The following is a 13952-nucleotide window of genomic DNA, read 5'->3' as shown; positions in this document are numbered from 1 at the left end:
TAGGCTTCATGCAACAAAGGATAGATTAGCAAACAAACAAATAAATAAATTCAATCCAGCCACATAAAAGGTTTCAGCATAAACATTTTGCCAGGAAATGCACGTACTCCATCAAGGACATCTGTGCAGCTAAGACACTAAACAAAGTCTGCAAAGAAACTTGCTTACCTCAATGTGTATATCTATTATATCTTAACACTTCTTTTTTATTACACGATTCAACATTCTTGGTACATTAATTTGTAATGATATTTTCTTTTCATTAGAAAAATTGCTGAACAGACATTTTATTTTACAGATTTTAGTGACCTTTTGGTTTCAGATTTATTTTAGAAAATGGCTTGAGTTTTACAATGTTTATTGTTGAAATAAGGCTTGTTGCTGGTATTGTTTGTAAGATATGGGTGCTATTTGGTGCTCAGATCTTTGAAAAGGCTTTGGGAGAATGGATGTCTTCCAACACTTCTTAGGATAGTTAGCCTAATGAAGTGCCTTTTTCCAAGATGCCATCTATGCAAATAATGTCTATACGCCTGGTCTCAGATGGTGCATAGGAATTTTGTTTTTCAGTTTTTGCCTCTCACACTGTCTGCCAGCTGTCTGATCTGGCACTATGAACATGCACATTGGTGAGAGTTGATTATGGTACAGCCATCAGCTAAATAGTAATCAAGGGATTTTTCTGGTAATTGCTATGCTGAAGCACACGTCCTCTGACACACAAGGACTAGGCATTGAATGGGCACGTTGATGTTGTATCATTCATCCATACAAGCAGACCAACCACTCGGCAGCCCTCCCATCTTGTAAGCATGATGCATCCAGGAAGGTCCCCAGTCTTCACTGGAGATACATTATATGATCTGCATTCAGTGATAAGAGCCCCACTCCAATTCTGCAGGAAGAAGTGGGCAAAGTGAGTCTGAACACTCACCTTTCGTAACCTAGTCCTTCATTGCCTGGGCTGCTAATATTACCCAAGTCATCTGCATTATAACCAGGGCACTGTCTCTCTCTGTACCATGGAACCAACTTGTAGTTCCATAGGAACATACTGAAATAAATATGAGTATAGTGCCTACTAGACACAGAAAATTAAAATGCTTAAGGCCATTCATTATTAATCTCCAGGATGAACAGAAGTCTATATGTACTATTTAATTAAATGTAACTGGAAAAGAAGCATGTAGTTTGATGAAGACATTACCTTTCATACATCTCTGTTTTTAAAACTGGATATGGGCTTGAACTTTATAGTGTCAAGGCAGCCTGTGTTAATCCACTGCATTCTTGGTACATCTTCATGGAGTTATTTTACAGTCAGTGTCTGACATCTCTGCTACAAAGTAAATTAAACACCCAGCACAACATTCATATATTCCATTTGCCTGGTTTTCATTATTAGGGGATTTTATTCATTTTTGAAAGATTTTAAATGTACAGTACATTTGCAGAAAAACACTTAGAAAGTATATGATTCAGTTTCTTGCTTTCTTTGCAAAAAATTCCTATAGGTCACTGTATTGTGAAACAATTGCTGAGTCTTGTCACATTTTCTACAGAGGTGAATATAATGTAAAAGCACAGCAATTTGTAGATGTTTTTGTGCTGAATAACATGATCTTTGATATATATTTTTTTGTTTTTGTAAGATAAGACTGAGTATGATGAGTACTATTGTTATAACGGAAATTACTTAAGTGAAATCTTGGAACCTGATGATGCTGCCAAATAGTACATAAATGTTTGATGACAGCCTCAAAGAGTAGATGAATCAATCATGCAATCAATCAGTATCTATTAGAGTGCTTAAACCTAAATACTGTACAGAGACGTCACAAAAATATAGTGATATACTACAACTACATTAATAACATAATAAATCTAAAGACAATATATTTAAGACATCTAGCCAGCATTAAACACAGGTCTAGAGTCTTAAACAACTTTAAGGATGGCATTGCTAGGACACAAGACACTCACTTACATTCTTCTACAGCCCCTTGTCCACTGCATGTTTGCTAATTGAACCAAGGTCATCTGTGGAGAAATCAGGACTCCGTTCCTCCATGCCTCAAAGTGGAAAGTCCTATTATTTTTCATTTGCACTAGTTTAAAATGTTACCTGTAAAATTTCTGATTGTTTGATCAATTATTTCTCCCTGTTTATTTTTCTCCACATAGTCCATTTCTACTACCTAATTTGTTCTTTCATAGTTAAGAAGTCCTTGCTCTGTGGCACTTTTCAATAGTGTATTACATGCTTCTGTACATGTTAACGTCTGATCATTATACCCAGGGCTGGCCTTATCAGTTGCTAGGCCCAAGTTGGGTTATTTTTGTGGGGCCCTTGAGCTAACAATCACGCAGCACCCCATCCTCATCCCAACACTCTGTGACCTGCTGTTCTTTTGGACTTAAGATTATTTCACATTAGGGATCAGGAATATATGCTATTACTGTATATTAAAAAAAATACATTTATTAACATATTTTGCCATATAATATATCAATTCAAAGGCAGATGAGATGGTGCTGCAGAGGTTAGCATTGCCACCTCACAGCAAGAGGTTCTCTGGTTCGATTCTCGGCTGGGATGCCTTCTGTGCGGAGTCTATATGTCCTCCCTGCAGTTGTATGGGTTTCCTCCTGGTGCTCCAGTTTCCTCCCACACTCCAAAGGCATGCAGTAGGTGAATTGGGCACTCTAAACTGGCCGTGAGTATGTGTGCGAGTGAGTGGTATGGATGAACTACCACGGCAGGACTTGCCACCTGTTGTTATAAACCTTTGCTTGAGATGATTGTCACTGTTGAAGTGGCACCCCAATACCATATGCAAAATGGGAAAAGGGGTTGAGGATGGATGGATGGATCTATGTGGTGGGGAATATCATACATCTATCAGCCTACAAATATCCTTGCATTTGAGAAAACTTTCTGAAAAATCAACTTAAAAAACATAAGCTAAACAAATGTAAATATTTTGTGAACAAAAAATATTAAAACTATACAAATAGTAATATCAATAAGTATTCTTTACAGTGGTAATACTTGGTGCATTTATTGTCTTTCCATAAATATTTTAATATGTTATAATGCACAGAACTCCAGAATTATATTTTTTGTTAAACTTCTGCAAACAAATTGCATATCTTGGAAACTATATAACCAAGACATATATTGCTAGGATACTTTTGTTAACCAGACATAAGCTTTCACATGACTGCAAGAAATTGTGCTCTGAGTGCATGTTTATTGAAATATTTAAAAAAACATGACAACATGTGCTAAGTGAATAGTAAATAGCGAACAGTAAGTGGCAATTAGTAACTAATTCTATTACTGTAGGGCATTGTTGATTAACAATTTGGGTGTCATTTTGTTAATAAGTCCTTGCCATTTCTAATAGACTATTTTTAGCTGGTAAGTAGTTAAAGATGTGAAACCTAAAAAAGGTCTGGAAGCCATAAAGAGCTGGAAGTATATAAAAGGCGCTTTAGGCTGTAATGAAAAGGAATAGACTGGCATCCTATTTTTTAGACTGCCAACCTATTTTACTAAGTACTCTACAAACTCCAGTATCTTTGAGAGGTACTCCAGACAATACCAAGCAGACTACACTATTCTAAAGAGATCTCATTTGAGACATGAAATCTGGTAAAATCTTATGACTTCACCACACTTCCAGTTTTTACCTCCCATGCATAGCACCCTTCCAGTTTTTACCTCCCATGCATAGCACCCTTGGATGCCAGGAAGTGCAAGATGAATGAGCCAGGGGCTGGGCTTGATGGTTATTTGGAGACTGAAGGCCAAACATACCATGAATGTTTTCTAAACTCCAAGATATATATTCTCGTTTCATATTTTCCATGTTTAACTTCATGGGCTTCCAATCCCTTCCTGAACCTTTGCTGAAATAACAAATTAATTCTCGGAGTGTGATACAGTCAGTGTGTTTCCAAAAAAAAGCCTAATAAAGTTGTTGAACTTTCCCAAAATACTCAACAATAATCATCATCATCATCATCATCATCATCATCATCATCATCATCATCATCCCAGACCTCTCTATAAAAACAGCATTACTCACAAAGTACCCACTTATAACTAGGGAACACACAAAAAAAAAAAAAATCTAACAAAGCTAGACTTTCCACTGTATGATACCTTAAACTTCTTGTATCAGAGGTAACATGGGATATATGCAAATACCCCTTAAGGATATCAGGAGTTTCAGCTAAATTCTTGCCATTTAGCTGAAACACCTGATATCCTTAAGGGATAATTTGCATATAGCCCATGTTGCCTCTGATACAAGAGGTTTAAGGTATCATACAGTGGAAAGTCTAGCTTTGCTAGACTTTTCTTTTTGTGTTTTTTCACCAGTTGTTTTCCCTGTGTGACCTTTTTACTCATTGTTTTAGTTTGTTAATTGGGATATTTTGCAGACACCCCAATGTTTATGGATATTAGTTGGGTACGACAACCCTGTATTTCTAGCATTCCTCTTATGCTGTGCTGATGATGCCATAAGAAGGCAGAAACATTCATGTCCACAGCTAGAGGAGTTTGGTTTTATTTGCCTGAAATTGTCCATAAATAGAGTTAAAGGTAAATGGACATTCAGAACTGATAATTAGCTGAAACACCTGATATTCTTAAGGGATAATTTGCATATATCCCATACTGCTTCTGATATAAGAGGCTTAAGGTGTCACACAGTGGAAAGTTTAGCTTTGCTAGATTTTTCTTTTTGTGTTTTTTTAACCAGTTGGTTTTCCTGTGTGACCTTTTTGCTGATTGTTTCACTTATAACTAGGAAAGAAACAGAATGTCTTAAGGAAATACACATTATGTACTGTGAGCTTGCAAAAGCCAAATAATTTGTTTAACTATGGGCTTAGAATCAAAACTCCTCTGTAGACCAGTCCAATCAGTTTCTATCCTTAAGTTCTTTTCCTTCTTCACATTTTGTATGTGACTCTGAAACTCTGGCATCCCTGCAGTACCTTATGTGTCAAACTGCCTCTGTTACTGCTTTTTCACTTTTAGCCCAGTGGAATCATTTTTTATCCACTTCTGCTTTCACAGAACACAAATACACTCACCCCTCATGTTTCATTTGTTAGGAAATCCTTTGTTTATGTCTGTAACTGCACCATGTGTTTTGTGCCACATTATTGAGCTGGTAAAATTATGTCACAAGTCTTGGCAATCACAAGTTACCTGACATTACTGTATCTGTTCATATTTTGTGCCTTTGTTTACTAGTGCTTGTTTTCATACTGGCTGAATTATTCCACACGTATTTTTCTAATGACATTTGTTAGCATTCAGTTAGTGCTGTTGTTGACCTTCAAATTAAACCTGGTCTAATTACCTTTTGCGCCAGTAAGTAGAATAGTACACAAAAACAAGATGGTTAATTCATCCTCCGTTTTGGGTTGAAGGCCTTGTTAAGCACTCAGGAGTAACAACAGACTGCTTTAGCAATGAATACTGTCAGCCATACAAGTTGTGTGGCACTAGACTAGCCAGTAGCTCAGTGCATAATAGGAAATGAAGTCTATTCCATTAAAGCTACTCATAGTGCAGAACCAAGCCTACAAACAGGAAAACACATTGCACTTTGTTATAGTGTCTCTCATGCAAATCTTCTAGGTTGCATAAGGCATAATGACTGTTAGGCTACAGCGGGGCCCCTTGGAGGAGTTGGTCACTATTGGGCCAAATAGGTCCAAGTGGCCCAAGACCAAATTGGTTATACCATGCAGAGTAATTCCACCAGCGATATGTTTATTTTCACACTTCCATTGTGGAGTCAATAACTGTCTCATTTTATTTATTTATTTATTTATTTATTTATTTATTTTGCTTTTATTAGTCAACATAATGAGATAAAACTAAGTTTGCATAGAATGAACATATACTGGCTGGTTCAGATCATGTAAATCTGAAGCAGATCATAGTTATCCACAGAACCTTCATTGATTGGCCATGTCATCCAATGTTATCAGTGACAAAGTCATAGCTTTAATAATTTATTCTTACCACTTTAATACAGTTTCTTCATACGTTTTAAAATTTCTTGCCTTTTAACATCAGGAAAGTTATAAAAATGCTTAATATTTTAATCTTGCTCACATTTAAATGTATGCACCCCTTTCCAAAGTGTAAGGTCTTTTTTTATCTTGTCAGAAACTTACTCCATCCTTCCTTATGCATAAAATACTCCCCTCTCCTCTCTCTTCCCTACTCTCACTGAACATTCTTCCTCAAATATCCCTGTACAACAGATTCCTTTTATCTTCCAGGCTGTTAACAAAAAAAAATGTTTATTTGTCTTGAACTCTAATTCAAAAGCTGCACTATTTTCTTCCATAATATGCATGAATTAAAATGGCTTTCCTTCCTCTGAATGTTCTTTATTCCTACCTAATAATGTTTCCACTAACAGTATCTTACTTGTCTTGCCCACTGACGTGTGGCAGAATGGACATCTGTAAACCCACAGATCTGCATTTGGGAATGGCAGTCATTTAAGGCAATGTGGATACGTGGATTGAAAGGCAGCTGTCCACAATGGGAAGGACATGACTCCCACTGGAGACTGGCACAGAATGAGAGAACTGAGTGGACTAGTACATGAGTTGTGTGGCTGCAGATACGAGATGCAGCAGACATAGTCATTCCATGCTGTGATCTTCATGGACTATTAGGAGAAAAAACTACCAATGCTCACAATAATATGACTGCCAACCATGTGATACCTCCTTCTCATAACCTTGCCTGATTTTATTACACATAGCACATTAACTTCTGATGGAGAGGAGGGACCAGCCCAACAAGTGAGTAATATTACAATAGCAAGACCGCAATTATCAAAACAAAAGGGACAATATGTAGAATTAGCAACTATATACGAGAGATACTTAAGCATTCATAAAAACTTCTATCCCTGCATTCTTCTAATGTTATGTCTAAACTGGTTTTCAGTCTGTGTATTCCTTCTGTAGATAAGGTGATCCAGTCTTCATCACACTTCTAGTTCTTATTAACACCCCACTCATTGTTCCAAAATATACATGTTCCAAAATACAGAACCTCTTTTACCATATAGTGGTGGTGCAAAATATTATTTACTGTTTAACTCTTATATTTACCCCTTATTTTGCCCTACTAAAAATAGTACCCCAGAGTCTATTACATTCCCGAAGGCTTGTACTGTCTGTCTGTAGCACATTTTCCTGTAACACTTTTTTTTTTATGGGTGAAAATTGTATTATTCATCTCTATGACTTCATGACTCCCAGTTGGTTTTGTTACTGAGGATACCATATTCTTATCTCAGTCCATGTGTAATGCCCGTAACAGAGAACTAGTTACTGCCTCTAATGCCCATAACAGAGAACTAGTTACTGCCTCAGTTTTGCCATTATCGTTCGGTGAGCATATGCCCCTTATTCATAGAATGAAATGGTGCTGTTTTAAGGCAACACTTTGCTCACCAGGGTGTTCTTTTATGTTCCATGAGTTTGACTGTTCTTGTTGATTCATGTAGAAAAGGCCATGAAGTAACATGACAAACTCTCTATCCAATGCATCACGTCTGGCTTTATAAACTACATAACGTTGTTAGTGTTACCTATGCATTGCTCTTGTGCTTGAGACAGTGTGGAGAAATTATATCCCCCAAAACTGTATCTGACCCTAATTACAAGAGGAAGGCTTCAGAATTGCCTGTAGTAAGGCAGATACCCAGGTATCTGCAGTTCTTCTGCAACCAGTCATCTGAGCAGAATTAAACTATCAAACTCACATCACTTTCACCTATGCTGTAACCTTCTGAGAGTAGTGATGACCCAGTGAAACACTATATTTCACTTGAACAGATGACTAATAAAATTAAGGAAATGTCATTTTTCAGGGATGACAAATGAGCCAGTCCACATCTATAAATTTAGCTCTACAATTTGCACTACCGGTGGCCTGGGCATGGCAAGTGGTTTGGGTGGTAGTAGGGCAGCTGAATGGGGTGTGTTTAAATAGCAGTAAAGCCACACTCATTTCTTGTGCAGGATCTGGGTGTTTGTAGTACTTGGGATCCCATTAGTAGAAGCCTGAGCTAATGATTAGGGGAGGTACAAGCAGCTGCCATTGCAGGTGGATGTATGACATTCCCACTCTGATGTTATGTCATGCCAGCATCTTACATCAAAAAAATATATAGCATAACGCTTCCCAAACTGCAGTCCATTTAATTGTAGGTATGCAGATATACAGTTATCACCCCTCAAGCTGTATCACCCCTCAAGCTGTACGGAATAACTATACGAAACAATTAGTGATGAAAAGGAGTGGAACACATGAGATTAGGTCAGCAGCAGTGACGAATTTAAAAATCAAAAAATAAACTTTGTGAATTATGCCTGTCACCCATTACAATATTAGTAAAACAAAACAGTTGCAAAGACTGAAAGGATCTGTAATAATTTAAGAAAGAATACACATCCCTACCTGTCCAGGATCAGTTCTTCCAACTTATGCAAGTCACAGGCAACATACTCCAGTGCCATATCTGTGATCCGTGGGCACCAGGACAGGTCTAGGCTCCTTAGCTTTCGCAAGTTTTCGGCTACCAGTTCTACACCATCATCAGTGATCTTGGAGCATCCGGAAAGACTAAGAATGGTGAGATTAGGCAAACTGTGCACCATATTCACCACACCATGATTGGTAATTTCCCAACAGGAGTTGAGGCGGAGAGTATGTGTAGTATACCCCTGCTTGGCAGTGAAGTAGGCCATAGCTGTGTCTGTCACATGATAGGCTTGCAGGGTCAGCTCGGTCAGGTTAGGTAGAAGTTGTGAGATTGCTGCAATGGCATCATCTGCTACATTAATGCAATCACTGACACTCAAGGAAGTAATTCGTGCATTTAGACTTGACCAGAGACCAGCTTCTGTGAAATCGTTGCAGCCAGACAGTTCCAAATAGGTCAGGCCTTGCATCTGTTCCAGCATTACCTGAGAAAGAAAACAAATAAAGAATCATTTGCATCACACTAATCCCATTTTATAGTGTTTTAAAATATCAGGACTGCTTAGTCCCTACATTATGGTAAAATAGATCGGAAAAAGAATACCCATACTATTTTTTATAACCAGCTCAAATTTTGCTTATACTTATTCTGATTAAATTATGTTCTATAATTTTAACAAAACCAACCAGTGTTTACATTTCTTCTTTCTTCTTGATCCTCTTTGGTGTCCTGGCAGTAAATATGTTTTATTACTACATTTTTCAATGGCTTTCATGCTGTGATTACAAGTATTTGGGGTTTGGCATAATTGTTAAGGTGTTTATCTCACAGACACGCAGTTTGATTCTCTCCTTTGAATGTAAAATTGGCAAGGCTTAAACTAGCTCACAATGGCTGCTAACCTACTTACCTAAAAACCCATACACTGTCATGAATAACTGATTCAAATATGCATAATGCTGAAGAACATTTTCCAGAAAAGAACATAATAATTTAAAATGTGAAGCAAATCAAATAATATACAATATGTTGAGACCTCTCTGTTCAAAAGACCCTGCTGCTTGTTTCAACTTGGTTATGTAGCCTAAAACACAAATAACACCTTTCAGTGCCATTCATTAAAATAGACTATAATGACATTGCAAATACTATAGAATATTCTACAATGTGACAGGATAGCCATAAGAGCTTAAAGGAATATAACTTTATGACAGCTTTTTATGATTTCACAATCACTGTCATCCACTCAAAACTAAACAGTTATTTCAATATATTTCAAAATGTCTTGTCAAACCAATGTCTACACAAATATATTTCAAAAATAAAATTCATGATAAGAAAAAATAAAACTCACAATCTTCCACCACAAAACAGTGAATACTGATGCCAGTTTGAGTTTTGTTCCCAGCACGTCCTGTCCTTTTTACAGGAGATAAAGACCCCCAAGTTTACTATTACTTAAGAGATTCAACAGTCATTGAAGAAGTCATTTCCGCAAAGTTGGTTTGCTTTCTTATTGATAACCATTTAAAAATAAATGAGAAAAATATTAAGAAAACCAACACTAAATTTGATATCAAATACAATGAAGAACAAAGACCAGGAAACCAATGAATAAAATGTATTCCTCTCTGACGACTCGGCATACACTGCCTTCTTGGAGTACACAGTTACTTCACATTACACACTTAGTTTATATACACTGCTAAATAAGCAATTAAACAATAAAGTCATCAGATAATACCATCAAACACTTAAAAAATATTTAAAGTAATACATGCCAATTAAAATCAACATTCATACCCTTTGGAAACAAAGTATCAAACTTTAATATATACACTGCTTCTTTACAAAGAAGTTTATTCTTGCTGACACCTCCCCCCACAAAAAAAAACACACTCTACTTTTTCTAAAATTGTGGCTTGTAAGCCATGAACAGAACTACCATGTGCTTGCAAAAAAATGTTGTGCCACTGAACTCTGTTCCTTTTTATTTAATATATCATTAGCATGTTCTAATAACCTTATTTTGAAAGCCCTTTTGGACTTACTACAAGCGAACCAAGTGGTGAGAATGTTGGCTATGTTGTTAATTTGTCCGGGTATGCATTTTCAAGCAGCGAACTTTCTGTGTTGAACTGTGGTCTGATGTTTGTTCCCACTGTTGTTCCTAAGCTATATGAAGTAAAAAAGACATTTTTGGACTGGTTAGGAAATTACAATTGAAATGAATGTTTAATACTGCAAATAGTACTAAACAAAATTAATGTATTAATGACAGTGATTCTAGTATGGAAGAAAATTATTTTATTGTGTTTCTGATGATGAATATAATGCAAACAGCTTATTTGATACTAGCTGTGTCAAAACACACAGCAGTTATGTTCCAGTTTTTTTTGATGCTGACATTAGTTATTTTCATAAAACAGTAGATTTTTTTTGCTGAAACTGAATTAAATATGTTTTTAAATCAAAAACATTATATTGTTTACAGCTTAACTAGAGAAGAGTGGTCAGCATTATTAAATATGACTAAAAATGAACAGCTGTTTTTTAAGTCTGCTGACAAGGGAAACAAACTAGTTGTGATGCATATATTCCAGTATTTGAAGATGTGCCATGAACATTTGGATGATAATTCAATTTATTTAAAGGTAGATACAAGTCAGTATTTGGGAGCCTTAGTTGAATTCAAATCTTTACTTAATAAAGGTGTTAGGTTAGGTTACTTAACTGCTGATGATGTTCAGAAGAAGCTAACTATGAACAGTCATAGTATTGCCACATTCTACTGTTTACCTAAAATTCACAAAAATATACAGGCCCCTCTGGGGCACTCTATTATTTCAGATAGAAATTATTTTACTTACAATCTAGGACAATTGCTGCATTTCCTATTGCTACCCAATATAGTTTTATTACCTGCTTATGTTAAAGATATTTTTGATTTTTTAAGTAAGTCAAGGACAGTACAATTGACTTAATAAGATATATTGGGTGACTCTAGATGTGAAAAGTTATATATACTAACATTAAACATTGCCATGGCTTTGAGGCAATCAGATTTTTCATGGGTGAGTCACCCACTACATAATATATTGTAGATTTAGTACATTTTTGTTTGAAGAATAATTATTTTGAGTTTGATAGCCAAGTTTATCATCAGAAATATGGAACAGCTATGGGGGCTTTTGCCCCTCATATGCTAATTTAACTATGGGTTTGTTTGAAGTTGAATATGTTTATAGGAAACATTTTTTTTTGCCAATATGTTAAGTGTTATTTTAGATTTATTGATGATTTAATTTTTTTATGTGAAGGAGGGGAACAGGAAGTGCAGAATTTTTTGAATGAATTACAAGTAAACAGATTTAATTTTACATTTGATGGCATCCAAATAGGGAAGAAGGTATCCTTTTGGATGCAGATTTGTTACTTAAGGAAGATGGAACACTGATTACAAAAGTACACAGGAAATTTCAGGGGGATATATATTATTTGAAAGCAACAAGTTGTCATGCTGGGCATACAATTGATGCCTTACCTTATGGTGAATGCATACGTCTTTACAGACTATGCAGCGATGAACAAGATTTTTTAAGGGAGATAGATTATACTTTTGAGATGTTCAGTAAGCGTGGTTATGGTGAAGATATAATTGCTAAGGCATGGTCTAGATTTAATAAATAATATATAGGAAACAACAACAGAAAATGGAAAGGCGTTTGCAAATTAAATAACAATACTGAATCCGGCTGTGAAATGTATTTTGTAACCACATATAGTGGATTTAGCAATAGATTTATGAGATAGTACAAACACAGTGGCAACTGTTATCAAATTTAAAGGTTGGAAGTTCATGGATGCCTAAAAAACTTGTTGCTTCATATAGAGTGGGTAGGAATATTAAGAGCTTTTTGGTGAAATCTAGGTTCTGCAGACCCAAGGAGGTTATACATGAGTCACTAAGAATAAAAGGGACACTAGGATGTGGCAAATGTAAGGCGTGGAAATTTATTGTGCCTTATTTTGGACTCTTAAATGGTCGAAGATTTGAAGTTTGTGGGAATTATAGGTGTGACACTGATGTCCCTGCAATAAGTTTTATGTGGGTGAGTCCAAAAGGGCTTTTAAAATAAGGCTATTATAACATGTTCATGATATATTAAATAAAAAGGAACAGAGTTCAGTGGCACAGCATTTTTTGCAAGCACATGGTAGTTCTGTTCATGGTTTACAAGCCACAATTTTAGAAAAAGTAGAGTGTGTTTTTTTTTTTGGGGGGGGGGTGTCAGCAAGAATAAACTTCTTTATAAAGAAGCAGTGTATATATTAAAGTTTGATACTTTGTTTCCAAAGGGTATGAATGTTGATTTTAATTGGCATGTATTACTTTAAATATTTTTTTTAAGTATTTGATGGTATTACCTGATGACTTTATTGTTTAATTGCTTATTTAGCAGTGTATATAAACCAAGTGTGTGATTTGAAGTAACTGTGTACTCCAAGAAGGCAGTCTATGCCGAGACGTCAGAGAGGAATACATTTTATTCATTGGGTTCCTGGTGGCAGTGTATGCCGAGTCATCAGAGAGGAATACAGTTTATTCATTGGGTTCCTGGTGGCAGTGTATGCCGAGTCATCAGAGAGGAATACAGTTTATTCATTGGGTTCCTGGTCTTTGTTCTTCATTGTATTTGCTGTCTTTGCTTTGCTATTAAATTTGATATGTTGTACAAGGCTGGGCCATTTTTTACAGACACTACTCATGTAGTCACAGACAGCAGTTATTTTCTTATTGTCATACATTTATAATTTACAGATATGTTTAGTACATCTTTCTAATGGTCTTTCTTTAACTCATTATAGCCTAGTGACACCGCCAAGTATTATTGCAGTTACACCATTCTGACACCTCTGATACAACCTGTTCATATCTGCATTAATAATTCCAAAACCATACCGCATACTAGCTACTGGAGTATTTCACCTAAAGCTTATATGATGGATAACACAACTACATGGGTAGTTGGTCTCTGTTTAGATTGGCTAAAGAGATATCAATTGTTCTTTATGTAGAGTTTATTTACAGTGTCATTTTCTTATCGTTTTTAAACTTCTCAACAATCTGATAACAGACAGAACTGTGTAACCTCATATGAAACCTTACAGATGGACAAACAAAATGCTGCTGACAGTTTGTGTGTAGCTTGAATGGTTACTTAGATATTATTAACTTGTTTATAAATTATTAAAAAATAAATATTTACTGTATTTATTATAATTTATGGAAATTCAGTTTATGACCTAGAATCTAATGAACACTATCATGATAAAGATTTGTTTGTGCTGAACACTTTTCCATTTATATTTCTTTAGTAATCCTTATGGCTCCAAAGATATGAA

General features: G+C 35.8%; 1 protein-coding gene across 1 annotated transcript in view; it reads right to left on the bottom strand.

Annotated features, from left to right (window-relative positions):
* FBXL16 (F-box and leucine rich repeat protein 16) overlaps positions 1-13952 on the bottom strand; it is a 753965-nt gene that overhangs the window by 154552 nt on the left and 585461 nt on the right. The window contains exon 3 of the mRNA XM_044089266.1: positions 8522-9030. Within this exon, the coding sequence (XP_043945201.1) occupies positions 8522-9030 (509 nt within the window). The remainder of the gene's footprint in view (positions 1-8521; positions 9031-13952) is intronic.

The sequence above is a fragment of the Protopterus annectens genome, chromosome 12.part0 (genome assembly GCF_019279795.1).
Source record: "Protopterus annectens isolate FY-2018-M chromosome 12.part0, PAN1.0, whole genome shotgun sequence".
Classification (NCBI taxonomy): Eukaryota; Metazoa; Chordata; order Ceratodontiformes; family Protopteridae; genus Protopterus; species Protopterus annectens.
The sequence above is the reverse complement of the archived record's forward strand: the minus strand, read 5'-3'. Positions and strand labels throughout refer to the sequence as shown.